The sequence below is a fragment of the Papaver somniferum genome, chromosome 10 (assembly GCF_003573695.1).
Source record: "Papaver somniferum cultivar HN1 chromosome 10, ASM357369v1, whole genome shotgun sequence".
Lineage (NCBI taxonomy): Eukaryota > Viridiplantae > Streptophyta > Magnoliopsida > Ranunculales > Papaveraceae > Papaver > Papaver somniferum.
In genome coordinates this window covers 143,510,623-143,531,615 of record NC_039367.1, presented here as the reverse complement: position 1 = coordinate 143,531,615, position 20,993 = coordinate 143,510,623, and the positions used below count along the sequence as shown (strand labels likewise).

At 36.2% G+C, this 20,993-nt stretch overlaps 2 protein-coding genes across 4 annotated transcripts; one reads left to right on the top strand and one right to left on the bottom strand.

The window, feature by feature from the left end:
* The first annotated feature begins 9,490 nt into the window (after positions 1 to 9,490).
* Positions 9,491 to 12,538, top strand: LOC113315026. 3 transcript variants are annotated; one of them, XR_003342681.1, is made up of 9 exons: positions 9,491 to 9,629; positions 9,863 to 9,929; positions 10,030 to 10,122; positions 10,272 to 10,416; positions 10,571 to 10,646; positions 10,794 to 11,193; positions 11,292 to 11,362; positions 11,798 to 12,082; positions 12,273 to 12,508. XR_003342681.1 is itself a non-coding variant. In XM_026563336.1 (9 exons), exons 4-8 carry the CDS (start codon positions 10,611 to 10,613, stop codon positions 11,877 to 11,879), a joined length of 456 nt encoding a protein of 151 aa, XP_026419121.1. In that variant the 5' UTR covers positions 9,491 to 9,629; positions 9,863 to 9,929; positions 10,030 to 10,416; positions 10,571 to 10,610; the 3' UTR covers positions 11,880 to 12,082; positions 12,278 to 12,538. The 3 variants fall into 3 exon arrangements, 2 of the variants coding, with proteins under 2 accessions (XP_026419121.1, XP_026419120.1); XM_026563336.1 differs by having other exon boundaries at positions 10,030 to 10,416; positions 10,794 to 10,911; positions 11,045 to 11,193; positions 12,278 to 12,538; XM_026563335.1 differs by having other exon boundaries at positions 10,030 to 10,416; positions 10,794 to 10,911; positions 11,045 to 11,193.
* Positions 12,539 to 18,960: 6,422 nt separating this feature from the next.
* Positions 18,961 to 20,739, bottom strand: LOC113316390 (F-box/kelch-repeat protein At3g06240-like). Its single transcript, XM_026564580.1, has 2 exons — positions 20,676 to 20,739; positions 18,961 to 19,796 (listed from the first exon to the last, which is right to left on the bottom strand). The coding sequence occupies exons 1-2, from the start codon at positions 20,737 to 20,739 to the stop codon at positions 18,961 to 18,963; spliced, it is 900 nt and encodes a 299-aa protein (XP_026420365.1).
* Between the last annotated feature and the right edge of the window lie 254 nt (positions 20,740 to 20,993).

Below are 20,993 nucleotides of genomic sequence, written 5' to 3'. Positions count from 1 at the left end.
TTCATCAATTGAATACTCAAAGGGGGGTGAATTGGATTTTTTTTTTATTTTCCATGTTTTTCTCCTTCATCTTCTCTAACTCTACTCTCACAATGATTCTACTCAACTAATAATAAACCCATATTTTAATTTAATCTCACTAATTATTTTTAACTAAATCATTTCACTAATCATAACCTAAAATTAATTAAGAGGGTAGATTAGGTATTAAATAAATAACCAGATATGGGGTGACCTAGAATTACTTTTAGTGTCTTTACCCAAAATAAAACCATGGTCCCCAAAAAATCGTTCTATCATAATTGTTTTCGGATATTTGATGTTGTCCATACTGCAAATAAACATAGTTTAGACACTTGTTATAAGAGAATGCAACCATACAAGCAAAACAGTACTATTTAGGGCTGCACAAGAACTGGTCAAGAGTACATGTACCGGAAAAACCGGAACGGAACCGGTGCAGCCGCTACAGGGACCGAGAATGAAACTGAAGAACCGGAGTACACCGGTATAAACACTGGTACTAGGGGAAGAACCGGTAGGAACCGGACCATATGTCTCGGTCATTATCAGCCGTTAGATTTTTGATTAGTTTTTAATCCTGGTCGTCCACCCTAGGTCTTTGAGTGATACTTATCTATCGACTCATCATTTTTCTTCTTCACTTTCTTTTTCTTTGGTTCAGTGAACCACCACCACCAACTTTAATCTATAACACCAACAATAGGGGTTTGATGTTTTCTTAGATCTAAGAAATTTAGGGCTTCTTTTGATTTAGTGGTTTCATTTGAATCAGTTAACAATGGGGTACATCTGTTTATAATCAATTAACAGATGAAACAATTCCAATCTAATTGATATATATTTTAGTCATATTTGCAGTCATTAATTCGATAATCAGTTACAAACCCTGGTTCAATTCAGTCCCACGCATTACATCCATGATTCGATTTGAAATCTCAGGAGTTAATGGAGCATTACCATGATTCTCATCTTCTGCAAAAGATATTGGAATTTCTGAATCTGTAGCTTCTTCAATCACCTCTTATTCTTATTGATTTCAGGTTCAGTGGGTTGAACATTACCACTAATTAAGAAATTAAGATGGTTGCTGCTAATAATCAAGACAAGAATTTGAATGGGTTGTTGATTTTGATGGTATGTGAGAAGAAATTGGTTTGAATCTGATTTTGTTGCAATCGAAAAGAAGTGAAAGATGGAAATGAATATTGGGTTTTGGTTGATGTTGAGTTTAATACATGTTGATGTTGATACTGCCATTGAAGATGTGAAGAAGAGATGGAGATCTGAGATTGAGAAATCAAAGTGAAGAGAAAACCAATGAATTTATTATCTGTTTGCAGATTTGAAATTGTTGTATTGTATTATCTGATTGATGTGGTTTTTGTTGTAAATGAGTATATCAATGAATAAAATTATGATAATGAATTCTCAGATTCATATAGATATGGTGTTGATATTACAGGTAAAAAAACCCGGCACCAGACTTGTACCGAACCGGTACCGGAGTACCGGTACAACACCGAGTACAAGTACAGGTACCGGTCCTCAAATTTCAGTACCGGTCAACACCAGGTACAGGGACCGGTTCCATATAAGAACCGGGCCGTACCGGAGTATGTGCAATCCTAGTACTATTTAGTCTCTCGAGACATAAAAGAAAGGGTTTTTTTTTAACTAAATTGTAAGACTTGTTGGATTAACATGGTAGATAATCCAACAGGTCTCTCGAAACATATTAGATTGTCTTTCCACTTGACCAAGATTGGCTGCCAAACTTGAAATAATCACTAGTGGTGTAACAAACACCAACACCAGTACTTATTTTTTGAGGTGTATGTTGTGTGACTTGTTTCTGTATCACCTGATAGGCAATTTTTTCTAGAACTCGTTTCTTTATACCCAAATTGCTTAACCAGAGGAAATTTTTTTTACACCCATTGCCAGTGAAATCTTGCAGTGATCAAACATGCATACTCAAAAAAAACAAAAGAAAAACCCATAGAGCAGATTCCTTGACATATAAATATATGATAAGTTTAAATACTAAAACAGATTGAAAGTAGAAGTTCAGCTTTAAATTTCTAGAATTCAAGATACCTGAATTCATAAACTAGACTTTTACCAGAAGTTACGGAAACCAAGTGAGAACACTCAAATTACACGATGTAAGATCTGACTAGTAGTAAGTTGGACTTGCAGAATTTTAATTCTTTGTCATCAACTAATTGGTAAATCTGGATGAATAATATTTGCTACCTGGCTATATATGTTAGTCCTAAAACCGACTGTATTTTGGCCCATCCCTTATGTAGTAACCATTCGATTAGCATACTACAGAAATGGAAATCCATATGATCATACAAGCACGCAGAAAGCACTAGCAAATGAATAGAGTAAGAAACCGTTCGACTGGATTTTGGCCCATCCCTTATGTAGTAACCATTTCTCTGTTTTCACTTTTCTTAATTTGTGTATCTTTGTTTTGTCTGAAGAGCATACTTTGGGAAGGCTAATCTAGAACAACATGCTTTGGCAAGGGCTAACCTACAAACACAACAGCAAGCATCTGGTGCAAATAGCCACTAAGTAGAGCAGCTGTCTTTTGGAATTTTAAGGTTTCTTTGGCACAACTGTAGCAGATATCTGTGTGTTAAAGGATTTGCAGCACTTAGATGTTTTAATTTCTTTCCAGTTTTCTGATTGTCTGAACATGTAGAGACTTGGCACTTATGAGTGTTTTCACAACCGTTTGGGGAAAATGATTTTTCATCCCTTGCTGTGAGAGTTTACTTCTAATGCTTTTCTATCTAATGAGACAATGTGCTTAAAGATAATTATCCAGCTATTAATCATCTACAATTTCTAGATGATTGCTTAACTACTACTCAAGAAACCCTCTCTTCAGTTAACGGCCTCTAACTGCTTTTCAGGATTTTGTCTCTTAGTTTGGTCAAGTAATCAAATTCGAGAAGTCTTCCATTTACTTCAGCAAATATACTAAGCCAAAAATTACTTCAACTTTCATTCATGTTCTTGGAGTTAGAACCACGAATGCCCAATATAACTATTTGGTACTCATTCTGGGACACTCAAAGCAAGATTTTTTGTAACAAAACCTATCACACTTAATATAAATATTTAGTTCTCCATTTAATTATCTGCTTCTGAGTGCATGGGTAGGTTTTGTTAAGATTAATATTGTTGCATCTTTCTATCATGTTACTAATCACCCTGGTTCTGGTTTGATCTTTCGAGACCATAAAGGTCAATGCGGAAGCATTAGAGGACCCTTCTTAGAAAGATGCTTAAAACCCGAGGAAGCTGAATGCAGCGTTGTGCGTAAACCACTATTATGGGCTAGAGATTTGAAACTAATGAAAATTCATGTGGAAGCTGATGCTAAATTAGTTTATCCGGGATATTACTGAAAATATCTCTTTCATTCATTGGGACCAGAGAAATATCATCAAAGAGATTAGGAATATTAGTTTTTCTATTGAGCTGTGTATTCTTTTATTTAGTAGTGTAATAATAATCAAGTTGCTGACAAAACCTGTAAACTAGCTAGAGCAGATGCGGTCAATCTTGAACATACATTATGATAATTTGTTGCCAATATCTATAATCTCTTGGCGAGAGATTTAAATTATCTCTTAGTTGAGATCAGGATTTTATTTTTAAGAGATGAGATGGAGTATTTTTAGGATCGATTAGGATGGATAAAGATAAAGATTTTCTTAAAAAATAAATTTTGAACTCGGGTCATTGGCATCATGACCTAATGTGAATTATTCACATTTTGGAAAAAAAATATTAATTTGTCAAACCACTAGGATTTCATAATCAAAACAAAAACTTTTTTTTTTTCATTTAATCAAACCATGGTATTTTGTTTCAATAAGAGACGTTTACATGATAATTTAAAAGGAAAAAAAAAAAACAAGTACTCCTGGCGTTTCAAATCTTAGTCCATTTTGATTTCCTAGACTACCCATATTTGTTTTTATAAAAAAAGTTATTACAAAAAAATTACTTAAATGTGACGAATTGTAATATTATAAGGAATCTAAATTGTAGCTAAAAATAGTTTTTTTTTCTCTTAATTGGAACGAAGATAAAAAAAGATAAAGATATCAACCATATTTGTTACCTATTTAGATAGATGTTTTCAACGGTTTCAAATAGGGTCTTACTAAAAATATATTTCTAATAAAAATAAAATAATTGTATATTTCAGACTTTATTGAAAAAATATGACTATATGTAGAAGCGGGACACAAATTTATAAACCGAGAAATTAGAATAAAGGACAAAAATATTGAAACGGAGGGAGTAGATCATAAAATACAAGCAAGATATAAACAACCAATAGATCTTACCAGAGCGACTTGCAACGATAACATCAAATTCTAGTATATTGAGCTTAAAGAAGGAATCCTTTTCTGACGAAGAACGTAAATGTGGAGTATAGAAATTAGGGTAGACCTTATCCATTGGATAGTTTTAATTTTTATATAAATTACAATAGGCTTGTCTTCTCTTATGAAACCTTAATTAACTTGATTTGGAAATTAAATAATTCCATTCTGAATATATATGAATTTTAAAAATAAGAAATACGCCAGTATTGCTGTAGTACAGTGGTAAAGTCAAAAATTGATGATACCAATAACCTGAGTTCGAATTTCGCCCGCACCATATTATTTACCAATCAAAAATAAATAAGTAAATAAAAAATACCTAAAATAATAATAATAAATAACAAAAGTATAATTCCAAAATATAACGATGTCCCATATTGTTTTCCAAATCATAATTCGATCATGTTGATTTGATTTCTTCTTGCAAAAGCAACTCTCCTATGGAAGAGAAGTGAGTTGCTCCAAAAATCCTAATGTGCAGTGAGCAATCCGGAAACCATGGATCTATTATTCTAATAGAGAAAAACTTAATCTTTGGCCATGTCGAGTCACCAATATACTTGTATCCAAGATAACAAATTATGAACAAATCTAAAAAAAGAAATATTATGAAACTGCAGATAAGAAGGCCCTAATAGGTCAGAAAATTATTTGTTTCATAAGCTTCAAGGTAATGATTTGTATGCTCGGGTCCTTTCTTGGTTTGATCATAATACACAAGTTAGACCAAATAATATTAGAAGTTCTACACTTGTTTCCTTGTTATGTGGGAAATACAGAAATACAAATGTTATTTTGTGTTTTAAATCTGAGGTATATTGTGAGAGAAATGTGAGAAATCATATGTCTGATTGGCAGAGAATATAGCCCAATATACATTAAACAGTAGATAATGTGAATCAAACTCATCCAAATGTCTGGAAAAAACCTATGCCTGATGTGATAAAGCTAAATTTTGATGTTGCTTTCTGTAGATTCACTAATAAAACTGGTTTGGGGCTAGTATCTAGCAATAATACAAGTACAACAAATGGAGCTAGAAGTGCTCTAGAAACAGCACCATATGACCTGAACAAGCTGAGGCGTTGATAACTCTAGCAGCAATCAGATAGGCTGAAGCAAGAGGACTTTAAAAAATTCAACTAGAAGGTGATAGTCTTTTTCTTCTTTTTATTTTTTTTTGTTTGTTGAAAGGTGGTAGTAATTTGTTAAAGGATTAAAATATGATTCGCATAGTGCGGTTATATGGTACCCCATTCCTATCATCTATTACAATATTTGAAATAAAAGATGGGCATGTGTTGTCCCAAATTCTTGTTGTCGATGTAGTTGGGTTTTTTGTTGTTGGTCGACCGCTTCATTCGCCAGTTCATCAGCTGCTTGATTTGCCTCTCGGTATGCATGTGTGATGTTAACCTGCGGTATAGTCCCTATTAGTTGCTTGATTTCCTAAAAAATTCCTGATAAGTACCACGGGAAGGTGGAGCTGCTGCTTGTGATCATTTGCACTAGTGTTTGTGAATCTGCTTCAAACCATATCCTAGTCCATTGAGTCCTTACTGCCAATTTAGTTGCTAATAGGAATGCCCATGTTTCCGCCGCTATTGCCGTTGTGACTCCGAGTGGTGTTGCCATTGCGATAATTACTTTCCCTGTATGTGTTCTTGCGATGCATCCTCCCCATACTTGTCCCGGATTTCCTCGTGCCGCTCCATCCATATTCATCTTAATTCAATGTTATTGTGGAGCCTGTCAGATGACTTGGATTGTTACTTCTCTGTATCTTCTAATGTTAGATTCCTGAGGTTGTTGTCCTGGATAGATTGATATCAGATGGTTTTTGTCCCATTGAAATTCTTTGACCATTGTTTGCACGATACTGTGAATCTGTGTCGTTGTTTGTTTTTTCCTCTGGTAGACCAGTGAGGTTTTTGTTAGCCATAAGTGTCATACAACAAATCCGAATATTGTTTTTGTTGATGTTAGGATGTTCTTCGCCAGAAGTTCTACAAGGTGATTTGGTTTATTAGGTAGTGTATTTGTTTGTGGATTTGGGCTTCTGTATAGGTGGGTGATGATTAGGTTCCATAGATCGACTACCTGATTACATTCGAAGAGGAGATCTTGTGACGATTACATTCGAAGAGGGTCCATACTGGACATATGTTGGTGGGTGTGAGGTTGATGTGGTGGGGTTTGTTGAAGGTTGGTAATCCTTCTAGTGCAACTTTCCATATGAAAAGACTGATTCTTAGTGGACAATTAAGCTCCCAGATGAGCTTAAAATCCACAGGGGTATTGATGTTGGTGGTGTGAATGGTTGGGGTGTTGATGGTTGATGTGTGTGTTGTGGTTGGTGGGTTTGTGGGTGATAATTGATGAGGTTTAGTAAGTGAAATATATCCAGTTTTTGCAGTGTAATCTCCTATTTTTGTATACGGCCAAATATATCTGTCTTGGGTTGGGTTGGTTCATAGATGAATATTAATGATATTTTGGGCCGTATTGGTGTTGAATGATTGGTAGATGATGTGATGGTTCCATGTGTTGGTGTCCTCATTGGTGAGTGCACTAACAGTTGCATCCTGCGGTAGAGATGTGGTTACGGGTGTTGAAAAGTTGGGGATCCATTTACTGTTGATTTTGGTCTTCTTGCCATTTCATATGATTTTGTAACAATTATCCTGCAAAAAATAGACCATGTTAGATAAATTTCTCCAGTATGGGCTGATGTTTGATGTTGTTTGTTCTGGTTGGTGTGAATCTAATATTGGTTCATTGTGAAGGTATTTTTCATCGCACATTTTCTTCCATATTGAATGTTGGTTTGTATGCATGTGCCATACTCTTTTAGGTAGCAGGGCTTGATTGTGTTCTCTGCTCTTTCGAGGGCCAATACCCCCTTCTTTCCTCGTTCTTGAGAGCTTGTCCTAGCCAATTGGGTGCATTTTCCTTTGTTGTTTGTCATGTCCCCAGAAAAAATTCCTAGTTATTCTGTCCATCCTCTTGTCAACATAGTCTGGAAACATATGTGTTTGCATGATATGGTTGGCCGTTGGCGTTAAAGAGGTGTTGATCAAAACCATTCTTCCTGCTTGATTAACGCATTTTGTGATCCATCCTTGTGCTTTCCTTTGGAGACGATCCAGCAGATCCCTGTGTATATGTGTTGAGTTGCGCCCCTTCTTGAAGGTAACTCCTAAGTATTTCGGTGGATCTGCTGTTGATGCAATTTGGAAGCAATCTGATAGCTCTTGGATCTTTTCAGGCCACATATTAGGATGATGGATGATACTGGATTTCTCCTTATTGATATGTTGTCATGCTGAGGTAGAGTACACTTGCAAAATACTATTTAGGGTAGCACATGTCTCCGGTTTGGTTTGGAAAGTTATTAATAGATCGTCGGCATATATCAGGTGTAAGATAGGTGGTCCATGTTTTGAAATCTTCAGTCCTTCCAATCTTCCTTCCAGCTCCAGTTTTCCGAGACGAGTGGATAGGATTTTAGCACAAATAATGAAGATATATGGTGATAATGGATCTCCAAACCGGATTCCTCGCGTTGATTTGATGTGACCTTGAGTCGTGCCATTGATGTTGATGGAAGACGTTACTGTAGTGATGCACGTCATTATGTAATCAACAAACAAAGCTGGGAAACCTAACTTCGTGAATGCCTCTTTGATAAACCCCAGTCGAGTCTTTCATACGCTTTTTTTGATATCCAATTTTAACACGATTTTTGGGTATTTGGTTGGTGGTGAAGATCTAATATGATGGAATAATTCGGCTGCTATGGATATGTTATCATGAATAGCTCTATTAGGGACAAACGCGCTTTGGACTTGGCTAACGATGAATTGTAGGATAGGTCTCAGTCTTTTCACCAATATTTTTGCTATCACTTTATATGTCACATTACATAATCCAATTGGTCGAAATTCAGAAGGTTGTTTGGGGTTTTGGTTTTTTGGGATGAGAGTGATGTGGGTATGATTGATTGGGTATTAGATGTGATTGTGTTTGAAGAAATGTTCCACCATGGTCCAAAGGTTCGATCCAGTGATATGATGAAGTTCTTTGAAGAATTTTCCGGTGTACCCATCCGGGCCGGGAGATGGAGCCGATCCAATTCCTTGCAGTGCATGTTCAAATTCCACAAAGCTTACTGGAGCTGATAGAGCAGTGCATTGGTTTGTTGAAAGTCTTGGATGGATGTCTTCAAACAAAGAATAGTCGATGGTTGTTGGTGCAACCTTGTATTGGTTATATAAAAAACCAATTAGGAGATCACAAACTTGTTGAGAAGATTGTGTCCAATTACCTTGGCTTGAAATGAGTTGGTGGATATGGTTATAACACCGGTGAATCGAAGCTTGGGTGTGGAAATAGGTTATGTTTAGATCTCCTTTATGTAACCATAAGATCGAGATCGTTGTTTCCAGTGCACCTCCTGAAAATAAGATAGAGCCAAATGAGTGTTTCGAGCATCTCTTTCTTTTTTTAGCCATTCCGACATGGAGTCGATGGAGGCAATGGTGCATTGGTGTTGGGCTTGCAGGACTGATAATTCAGCAGCTCTGATAAGAGTACGAAGATGACCGAATATTTCTTTGGCCCATTGCTTCAATTGAACGGCTGTGTGTTGTTGCTTGGAGATTGGGTTTTGTGCTGGGTACGGTTCACTGAGTTGGTTCCAACAAAAATTGTACTGTTTTTCCAAAATTTGGGTGTAGAAACACTACACCAAATTCAAGGATTAGTAACTAGATTTCTCAAAGGTTTAGTCCCTGTTGCGAATTTTCAGTTGCAAATTTCGGTTGCCAAATTTGCATTAGTTTATCTTCGCTACAAAAGTCGCAACTGCTTGATTATGATTCGCAACAGATTGAAGTTATACGCGTGCCACTCGTGAGTGTGGCTACCCACACTTCTGGCTGACTCGGTTTCAGCCCATTCAGGGATCAGTCAGCTTTAAAACTAACTCGGGCTTGGACATAAATCTCGGACGGAAGTCTCTTTCTTCATTCTCTTTTCTCTCTATTTCTCTTCTCATAGGTTCAACTTCTTCTTCTTGTTTGGAGACTCACTGATGATGATGATTATCAAAACCCTTTATCTTCTTTGATTTTTCGATTTCAGAGATCTCAAATCCCAAATCAAGCCGACGAATTTATTAGGGTAATTATTTTTATTCTGAGAAAAAACTTATCAGGGTTTAAACTAACAAATCTCAGATCTCCTTCATGTTCTAAAGTTAGGGTTATGTCATCTCATAAGTTCTAGATTTGTAGAGTTTAATGGACTTTGGGTATAGTTCATTGTTGTGGTTTCTTTTTTTTCTTTTCCGTTTTTTCTTTTCCGATTGATGAAGTTAGGGTTCTTCATCTCATCTTCGATTGATGGCTGTTCAGCTGCAGGAACACCCAGCTTCTGTTGATTCCACTTTAGAATTGAGAGAATTTGTTGTTGATTAGTATGGTTGGTATAATTTCTTAGATTGGATTCAGATGCAAATATTTGTGAAAATTATTCTGTAGGCAAGTCTTCTGATGATTATGATGAATTGATGTTATTTCAGTTTCGCAAGTGGTGAAAAATGGTTTAGCTTGGTGGAAGAAGTACTTCATGGCCCCATGTTGATATTTGGATTTCAAGCTTATCTAATTGAGCAGTTACTTATTTCTTTATATGCCATTTTCGTTGAACTTCAATTTTTGGTCAATATTCATATATGTGTAGCTGTAGTTGGTACTGTGTTGACATATAGAGTGCTCTTACTCAGTTTTTAGTGTAATGTATTCCATCCACTTCTACTGATAGGCTTTATCAGGGGCAGTCAAGCAGTCAAACATAGTGAAGAGAGTGCAGTTGGTAATCAAGAATTGAGTCTAAATCAGTTGGAAGCTAGGGTTATGCAGCTTAGAATGAAAGGAAAGGAAAGCACGACGACGCAGAGAAACTTACGGTAATATACCAGTTTATGTCTTCATATTATGTCTCAATTTTTTCAATTCTGTATATTTAAGTGTTGATTTTCTTTTAAAATTTTTCACCAAATGATAGAGCTAGAAATATGTCTGGTTTATAATTCTTTTGAAAACAATTACATTATTCGTTAGCCAACAGTGATTCACTCTAGAGCTCGTGCTCGTCGTAGGAATGAAGCTAAGGCCAAAGGTCGTCACTCTGGTTATGGTAAGTTAACAAATTATTTCTGTTGTTGGTGTTGTGGTGTAAATGTTAGCTTTCTTATTTATTTATTTATTAAATTCAATGACTGGTTCAAATTATGTCTTGTATAAAGGTAGCAATGGGTTAATTTGGTAGTTTCTTTTTGAACAGGTAAGAAGAAGGGTACCAAATAAGCTAGGTTTCCTACCAAGTATCTGGATGAAGAGGATGCGTATACTCGGTAGGTTGCTCTGTAAGTGCAGGGAGGCAGGATTCCTGAGGGTAAAGGGTAATGTGTTCAAGAACAAGCATGTTTTGATGGAAAGTATTCACAATCTAAGGCAGAGAAGGCCACAGATGTTCAATTAGTCAATTAGTCAGATGCAAGAGTTCATGTATTTTGTGTATCTGTGCATCATCAGGGGTCCATCTTATGGCTGTCGTGCCAAAGTGGTTCTTGCATTCGAGTAAAAGAAATCTTCAAAGATTGGAGTTAGGTTTGATAAATCAATTCATGACGGTAATGAGTTGGATGGCCTTTGCGAAGAAGACCGTGGATTCTTTTGTGCTGGTAATTTCCAAAACTAATTAGCTTCTTACTCGCAATTTTATTTGATGTTCTTTTCATGAGTTCTAAATCGATGTCTTTTAATGTACTATATTTTGCAGGCGATGCGCTTTGGTCAAACAGTTCAGCAAGTGATGACGTTGACAAACTTGCTATCAGTGAACTGTTTGTGGTGAATCCTTATCTATTTTGAATAATGATCTTTATGGATTAACTTGCTTATGTTTATCACCAAAACGAGACTGCATTTGCTTCATCATTCAGTTATGCACATATATGCTCCACGTAGCCCCCATTCTTCACGGTGTTTGCTTATTCAACTTGCAATTTCATTAGTCTAGCAAACCGTATGAAAGAGGTTTTTCTTATTCCATGCAACTTATGCATCAAGATAGAGTAAAATTATCTTCAAGATTATTTTTTGGTACATCATTTTTCTTGGGGTTAGTTTTTTCTAATATTTACTTGGATAATGTTTTTTTGATCAACATATTTAGTTACATAAATAATGTCTGAAATCCCTGTTTATGCTTCACTAAGATTAGTGATAATGTATTCTTAGATCTCCACATTCTAATGTAGTTACACCTATCCTTTATTGACACAGGACAGATGTATGGCTTACCACCAGAAGTAGAAGCTCTCCCTCCCATGCCAGAGGATGGTGGTCACTGATCTGCATTGCATAATTGGCTGCAGCCAACCCGTTCCTTTGTAGAATTTGTCATGTTTTCAAGATAGAATATAGATACGTCTTTGCTTCATCTCACTAAACATTTGGATGCCATATGCATGTGTAAATTGACAACTTTTTGTATCGAATCTGCAGGATGTACAAAGGCTGCAAAAATTCACCACCTTAGAGCATGAATTATTTCTGAATTTGTACTAGGTAATCTTTATCTCATTATATTGCTGCCATGAACTAATTGTTATTGCTTAGCTTTAAGCTAGCTTATATCTGACTTCTGTTTCTTAATTTTAAAAATTCATATACATGAACTCATTAAATTTGGTTGCAAGGCCATAGAGCTTTCACTATAGCCGTTGTAGATTTACAAACCAGCTTATTTTTACTGCAGGACAGTTGCTCGAAATGCTAAAACCTGCCCAGTTTACAAGTTAGAGTAATTGATAGTCGTGGTTAAAGTTGTCAACCTACAACGAAGCTGCAAGAACCCCAGACTTTCCAGACTTATCTCAAAAAGAGCTAAGAACCATACAATTTTCATTTTTCTCGTGAGGATGTACAATGTGAGTTCTTTTTTCTTTAAATCATTTTGTAAGATTACCTTGATATGATACTGAATTCATAGATTCTCCCAAATGATAATCCTTCATTTTGATTTTTGCGATGTTTTCTTACTTCTTTAGTATATGATTTCATGAATTGCCTTAGTTAAATGATGGTTAGTGTTTATGGTTCAATGTATGAAATGACCATGTATTGTTATGTCTCGTGGAAACTTCCGGTTATATGCTTTGAATGTCTTGCCTAAGAATTGAAGAATTTCATTGTAGTTCTGCATGAAATTGTCGCTGGGGAATGATTTCCAAATGACAGGGGAAATGAAGAACTAAAACCTGATTTAACAAAAAAATAGTGGCTTTGACCTGGTCAAAACTAGAGTTTGACCAGTCTAAACCGCTATTTTTTGGTGTTGCAAAAACATTCGGAACGGAAATTACTATTGCAAAACTTCAATTAAACAAAAACTGGGAGCTGTTGCAAAACTACGTTGTAACAGTTTCTGGCTGTTGCGACCGGGAATTCGCAACGACTGCGCAGCTCTTGGAAATATTGCAACATAGAGTTGCGTAACAGTTTGGCTCCGTTGCAAACCCTCTTTGCAACTTAAAATTGGCGTTGCTAATCACTAAAAAATGGTGTAGTCAAACCACATATGTTCCACCCTGGATGTTTCTCGGTTCTTTTTTGAATTGTTTGTTGAATCAGAAACAACGGTGCATGATCTGACGAGATTCTAGGTAGATGGTTTATGTTTGCAGTGTGGTTAGCAGCTAGCCATAGTTGGTTGCAAAGACCTCGATCAAGCCTTTCTAAAATGAAATTATCTCCTACTTGTCTGTTCGACCAAGTAAATGGATCCCCTTGATAGCCTAAATCAATCAAGCCAAACTTGTCTGTTCAAGATTATCTTTATTTCTTAGGAAATTTTGAACACTGATCATGTCATTTTGCTCGTAGAGATGCTAATAATGTTGCAGACTCTATAGCTAAACATGCTTTATCTATTACTACTACTATAGAGTGGCAATATATAATGCCCTCTTGGCAGGACACAACAATAGTTGATAATTTGGTAACTATGTAATCTTTTTCATCCTCCTTTCCTATTTAAGAAAAAAAAAAATCCCAGTAAGCAAAATGATATCTTACACTAATATGCCATAAAATAATTTGAAATGGAAACACTAACCCAAGCATTATTTGGAAAAATAAGGTTTTAATAGCAAAAGATTCTTGGTAATCAATATAAAATCGTATTTATTGACTAGTTAATTATTAGTATTCTTTTGAAACTTACAGAAATGACACGATTTGAAAAAGATCATCGGGAACCACATTCACCATGAAGTTTTCTCCTCAGCACTCATCTCTAATAATGTTTTGGTGTCTTTTTCTTGTTTTCTCAATCGAAAGAGCAAAAGCTTCATCAGGAGGAATCGACACTGGTATGCCCGTCAATGTTGACAAATTTTGTACTTTGACCCAAAATTTTAATTTCTGCAAGAGTGTTCTTGGAAGAATTCCCGATATATCGCATGCAAATATTACTGTGGTTGCAGATGCTATAAGTGATGGTGCAAAACGAAATGCCACAGCTATATATGATCTTACAACTGATTTGATTTCAAAATCAACTGATGTCGCCGAGGAGTATCACCTTCGGCAGTGTCATAAACTTTATTGGTCTTGCCTCGGTGATTTTAATGATTTCTGTAGTTATTATAAGGCGGATAATCTCGATGCAATGACTGAATTAGCAGGTAGGATTCAAAGGTATGCAACAGCTTGCGAAAAATCCTTCGATACATATCGACCGACTCCATATCTCTTGACAAAGGAAAATAGTGAATTCTTTAATTATGCAGATATTCTCAAAGCAGTTTGTTATGCTTTAAGTCATCCCCAATGATGGCTATGTTCTTGATTGAGATTTTTATAGTTTGATGTTCAATGTATGAAAAACTATTTGAGAAAAGTTAATAAATTATGTTTCTGTTATTCACATATTCATCCAAAGAATACGTTTTTGGATCGAGGCATGCTGGTAAAATAAATTTGGGGTTTTAAATGGTCTCGCCCAAGGATACATCTGGTCTGCCTATGCGGCGCGTCAGTTCAGTGTTTCATTGAGCAGCACAATTGCAAGCTAATGAGTATTCGACGTTAACTTGAGTGCCTAGTTAGATTGGAATTAGCTCCATGCAGACAAGTAATCGATGACAAGAAAACGGATCAAAACTACAGTAAGATAACTTGTTCAAAGGTGGGCCAAAAAGAAAACAGTAAAAGACTACGAAAAAATACCCAAGTTTGGTAAGATGATATAGGACTTCTACGTACTGATTATTAACGGAAGAAAAGTTGCAGTGAAGAAATAAATAACTTCATAAGACTCATATTTTCTTTATTTTCTTCTTTGCATTCTCGGTACCCTCTTGTTCATTATCATATCCATCGCCATGTTTCTTTCTGCTACATACTTTGTCTGGGTCATCCATCATTATGTTCCGCAGATAAGTACATGTGTCAAGTGACACTTCGCACTCCACATAGATAGAAGTATGGTGAGGGTAGCAACCTATCAAACCCTCATCCACATCCATAAGAATTTTAATGGTGTCGTGCTTTGGGTCATATAAGACGATTTGAGAACCTGTTTCTATGTCTATTCGTAACAAAAATCTCACCATTCTTCAAAGACAGTAACGGCATCAAATCAATAAGCAACCCACCAAAATATTTTTGCAAGTCCATGGTAAAAAGCTTGGTCCCTGATTTTTTCACTCCATTAAGCTTCCACTCCCACAAAGCTGCAGAACCAATGTCATGTTGGTTAAACTTCAACATAGAAGTCACTAACAAGCTGGTTAGGACAAGATTAGGAAGTTGATGTAATCCTAAGGGAATTAGAAGTCATCTAGTTTTAAGAAAAGGAAAGACATGTAATAAGGTAATAGGACTAGTAAAAGGAATTCATAGTTCTATAGATATATGATCACCAAAGTTGTGGTTGATCATATGAGCAAGATTAGAGATTGTGTTTAGTTTTGAGAGATTTTCTAAACATCAATAAAGAGAGTTGTCTTTATATAAGCTAAGTTTCATATTGTAGTTGCCATTAATTGGTATCAGAGCTTGTTTCTGAGCCATGGAAAACGAAACCACCATTGTGGGTGTAAAACAGTTCACGCCACCATCAATACAAGTTCCAATCCTCAACGCCACAAAATACACAGTATGGGCCATGAGAATGAAGGTACTGATGAAAATCTACAAAGTTTGGGAAACAATTGATTCTGGTACATTGGACCCAGACAAAAACAATGTTGCCATTGGATTACTCTTTCAAGCAATACCAGAATGTCTTGTTCTACAAGTTGGTGAACAGGAAACTTCAAAGAAAATGTGGGATGCAATAAAGGCACGTAATCTCGGAGCTGATCGAGTTAAAGAAGCCCGTCTGCAAACCTTAATGTCTGAATTTGAAAGAGTGAAGATGAAAGACACTGATACTATCGATAGCTTAGCAGGAAAGCTATCAGAGATAGCCTCAAAAGCTGCGTCACTTGGACAATCCATTGATGAAGATAAACTGGTAAAGAAGTTTCTCAATAGTTTACCAAGATCCAAGTATATTCATATCATAGCTTCTCTCGAACAAGTCTTATATTTAAAGAAGACTAGCTATGAAGATATAATTGGAAGATTGAAAGCATATGAAGAGAGAATCCTTGATGAAGAAAATAATGAAGAAACTCAAGGAAAACTCTTGTACACAAACTCTTACCAACAAAACTCTGCGACAAGAGGAATAGGTCGTGGAAGAGGTGGTAGAGGATACAGAGGCCTAGAAAGGGGAGGAAGGTTCAACTCACAAGATAGAACAACAAGTCAGAATGATCAAAACCAAGGGAAAGAAAAGAAGGATAGATCAAACATTATTTGTTATAGATGTGATAAACCAGGACACTTCTCTCTATGCCCTGAAAGAATACAAAAGATGGAAGAAGCAAACAAGAATGAAACAAGGGAAGCAGATACAACTCTTTTCATGCACGAAGTTGTATTCTTAAACGAAGGGAAACTAATACCAAAGAACTACGAATCAAAGGATGGAGAAGAAGGAATATGGTATTTAGATAATGGAGCCAGCAATCATATGACTGGTAAGAGACACTACTTTTCTGAACTCAATGAGAAAATGAAAGGACAAGTGAAGTTTGGGGATGGATCTTCTGTAGAAATTGAAGGAAAAGGATCAATTATATTTCAGATCAAGACCGGAGAACAGAAGCTTGTCACAAACATCTACTTCATCCCAAACTTACAAAGCAACATTCTAAGTTTAGGACAAGCTACAGAAGTTGGATGTGATGTTAGAATGCCACAAGATTATATAACAGTTCATGACCCAAGAGGAAGACTTTTAGTTAGAGTCTCACGCTCACAGAATAGACTCTACAAGATAAGTCTTATGATTGGAAGGCCATTGTGTCTGCATATGAGACTGGATGATCAGACATGGAAGTGGCACGCAAGGTTAGGACACGTAAGTTTCAGAACCTTAAAAACTATGTCTCAGAACAAGATGATTCAAGGGCTACCACAGATAAACGATGAATCAAGGATCTGTGGATCATGTTTAGTTGGGAAACAAACGCGTCAAGGTTTTCCAAAAGCAACAACATTCAGAGCCTCAAAGCCATTAGAGCTTATTCATGCTGATTTATGTGGTCCTATTACACCACAAACCCTCGCAAATAACAAATACATATTTGTTATTATAGATGACTTCTCAAGATATATGTGGTCTATTCTTATGAAAGAAAAGAGTGAAGAATTTGACAGATTCAAAGCTTTCAGAAATCTGATAGAAAAAAAGTTAAAAGAGGAGGTCAAAATGCTTAGAACTGATAGAGGACGAGAGTTCACTTCCTTAGAGTTCAACAAGTTCTGTGAGTCAAATGGAATCAAAAGGAAACTCAAAACACCATATACACCACAACAAAACGGAGTGGTGGAGAGGAGAAACAAGACTCTAATGGAGATGACAAGTAGTTCTTTAAAGGCTATGAAAGTACCTAATTATCTATGGGGAGAAGCTGTATGACACTCCACATACCTAATAAACAGGATACCTACGAAAGCTCTGAAAGACATGACTCCATATGAAAGTTTTCGAAAGAGAAAACCAACCATAGATCATTTAAGAGTGTTTGGTTGCAAAGCATGCATACGCAAAAGTTGATTCTGCAACTCTTAAGAAACTGGATGATCGATCTCAAACTCTTGTGCATCTAGGAGTTGAGCCTGGATCCAAAGCTTACAGATTATTCAATCCAACAACGAAAAGAGTAATAGTCAGTCGAGATGTGGTATTCGATGAAAAAGCAAACTGGAACTGGAAAGAAACTAATGATGGACCAAGTAGGGATCCAGGAATGCTTCACATGAGATGGGGTCAAGTAATTGATGAAGGCGAAGGACCCATAATCATCAATACCAATGGAAACAATGATGTTAATCAAGAAGAAGCAGAGATTGATTCAACGTGTTATAGAAGAAATGTTGGGTGTCTTAGGTACTTGTTACACACAAGACCAGACTTGGCTTTCTCAGTGGGAGTAGCAAGCCGTTATATGCAGAGTCCACGCAAATCTCATGGTGATGTAATAAAGCAGATATTGAGATATCTAAGAGGAACAATCAGCTATGGATTGAAGTATGGTCGAGGAGGATCAAAAGGAATTGTTGGGTATAGTGACAACAGTCATAATATTGATCAAGATGATGGAAGGAGTGCGACAGGTCATATCTTCTACCTAGGAGATGCACCTATCACATGGTGCTCACAGAAGCAAGACACAGTAGCTCTGTCATCATGCGAAGCTGAGTTCATGGCCGCAACAGAAGCAACTAAACAATCAATATGTCTTCAAGAACTGTTGAGTGAAATCAAATGAAGAGAACCTGAAAAAGTTCTCATCAAGATTGATAATAAGTCTGCAATTGCACTCACTAAAAATCCAGTGTTTCATGGGAAGACGAAACACATTCACAAAAGGTATCATTTCATACGAGAATGTATCGAGAAGGAGATCATCAACGTTGAACACATACCAGGAACTGAGCAGAAAGAAGATATATTGACAAAGGTATTAGCTCGGATCAAGTTTGAAGAAATGAGACAATTGATTGGAGTACAAGATATGTCACGGGTAAGGTTGAAGCTTAACGGGGAGAATGTTGGTTAAACTTCAACATAGAAGTCACTAACAAGATGGTTAGGACAAGATTAGGAAATTGATGTAATCCTAAGGGAATTAGAAGTCATCTAGTTCTAAGAAAAGGAAAGACATGTAATAAGGTAATAGGACTAGGAAAAGAAATTCATTGTTCTATATATATATGATCACCAAAGTTGTGGTTGATCATATGAGCAAGATTAGAGCTTTTGTTTAGTTTTGATAGATTTTATAAACATCAATAAAGAGAGTTGTCTTTATATAAGCTAAGTTTCATCTTGCAGTTGCCATTATGTCAGTATTGACACCAAGTAAGCAAAGAGATCTTCCTAAAACACACAAATTCGTGTCATAACTTTCATCGAACAAGTCAGGGAACGGCATTTCATCAAACTGCTCTGTCTCGATATCAAAAGAAACAATTACTTCATAGTCTACGGATGGCGAAGTCTTAGTTTCAGTTTCTGCTATCCAGTAAATAGCTCCATCAACAGGCAGTCGAGACATATCTGCTGTGCCTCGATTAATAAGTTGATCAACACAGTACAACAAGTTCGAATTCTCAAGTCTCCTCCATGAATTGGATTTTAATGTATAGACCTGAACCTCAATGTGATCTTCGTCAGGTAACGCAATACTTACCACTTTATAATCCTCAAGCCGGTTATCATAACCAATTCCATACTCGATATCCTCAATTTGGTCCTCAAATTCATATAACGGATGCGGTAAATTCCTATATTCGTCGGTAGCTGGATTCCAAAGGGTAATGATGTACGAGCAATCCTTATTAACACGCCTTAGAAGTACCAGGCCATTACAACATCCAAAAAACTCAATATTATCATGGTTAAATTTACCTTGGTTTTTCACAATGCAAATAGACGATGATGAATCATAATTTAAAATACAAATTTCATTGTAATGATGAAGCATGAGACCAACATCCACATTCTTTTCTATAGCATGTTTCTGACGCATTTTAAGAAAATCAGGAGTTCTCAGTAACTTGCACCATGCTTTGTCTACGCACCTGAATCGCGAAACCGACTTGATTGGAAGCCGAACAAGGATGTCTGATAGGATTCCCTTTGGTAAGTGCACCATCCCTGTTGTAGAACAACACAATTAAACAAAACAAAAATAGCAATCAGATAAGTGGTACAAACTACACACAATATAGTAGTCATTCAAAATGTTAGCTTGGAAAAGATATAGAGTACCTGGAAGAATGATGAAGTGATGGGAATGAATCTTTGGAGAAATATGAAAAGGAAGTGAAAGGGTTTCTGAGGCTTGGTGGTCAGCTGATCGTGTCTTCTATTAGTAGAAGATTTTAGTATGGAAATGAATGACAAATTTGGTCAGTTATTGATGTAGCTGAGAAAATGATGGGTTTTTACTTTTATGGGTATCTGGATTTAATTCGTCATTATTACCATTGCATCCATGTTGCGGAGTACAGACTGCAACCGTGTAGATATACCAAGGACATCAGCAGGCAAAACGTTTTAGGCAACATACTTGCTCAATCTTGAGATTTTCTTTGAAAACAAAACGTTTTTAGACAAGGTGAGGTTAAATGTAGGTGACCAAATTTTTGAATCAACCGCAAAAACACTTTCAAATGCATGCCGAAATTCCGTGTTTGGAGCTATGTTTGATGATCAAGGAGCAATCACATTCACATTAGTCTTTTAGATTGACTAGGAAACCCTAAGATTCCTAAATAGGTGATTTTCCTTTAGCTTTGTTAGCTAAGGATAGTCATAACCGGATATTAATCCTTATTCTGTTTTATGTATAAACAAGCTTCTAACCCGGTGCATACGCACCGCAGCTTGATCAGTATCAGTGTAAAAAGTTACCCAAATCATTCCAGGTGTCTATAGGATTTTTTTTATTTTTATTTTTTTTGCAGCTGTTCCATCCTCTTACTCGGTTGGACGTCTTGATCCTTTCATCAACAGTACGCACCCACCGATTACCTGTGTAAAAATCCAAAAGTAATCCAGAACAAACCTCATCAGTACATGATGATTCTTGGTACATCTTCCTCCTTAAAAGCCTTGACAAAATAGGCTCTCACATTGAACGGTGATGAAACCCTCTTCTCCTATTAGCTGAGATATATCTTTTCTAATGTAGAAGTTATGGTGAGAACACTTGGCATAATTCTATTGGTTGAAATATTAAAAATTGGGTTACACTTTGCTTACATCAAATACTTAACGGTTAGTTAGTAACGACGTCAACAAAAAAGTAGGTGGACAACACTTCTATCAGAATTTTAACCTCAATATTGT

What these genes read in the sequence shown, in the direction of transcription:
- LOC113315026 (XM_026563336.1), top strand. Translation starts at nt 10,611, where the DNA reads ATGAAGCTAAGGCCAAAGGTCGTCACTCTGGTTATG. An exon ending in CCGTGGATTCTTTTGTGCTG is followed by an intron (nt 11,194 to 11,291) that starts GTAATTTCCAAA and finishes TATATTTTGCAG; the next exon opens with GCGATGCGCTTTGGTCAAAC. An exon ending in CTATCAGTGAACTGTTTGTG is followed by an intron (nt 11,363 to 11,797) that starts GTGAATCCTTAT and finishes TTATTGACACAG; the next exon opens with GACAGATGTATGGCTTACCA.
- LOC113316390 (XM_026564580.1), bottom strand. Translation starts at nt 20,739, where the DNA reads ATGTACCAAGAATCATCATGTACTGATGAGGTTTGTTCTGGATTACTT. An exon ending in ACTTTTGGATTTTTACACAG is followed by an intron (nt 19,797 to 20,675) that starts GTAATCGGTGGG and finishes GTTCTACAACAG; the next exon opens with GGATGGTGCACTTACCAAAG.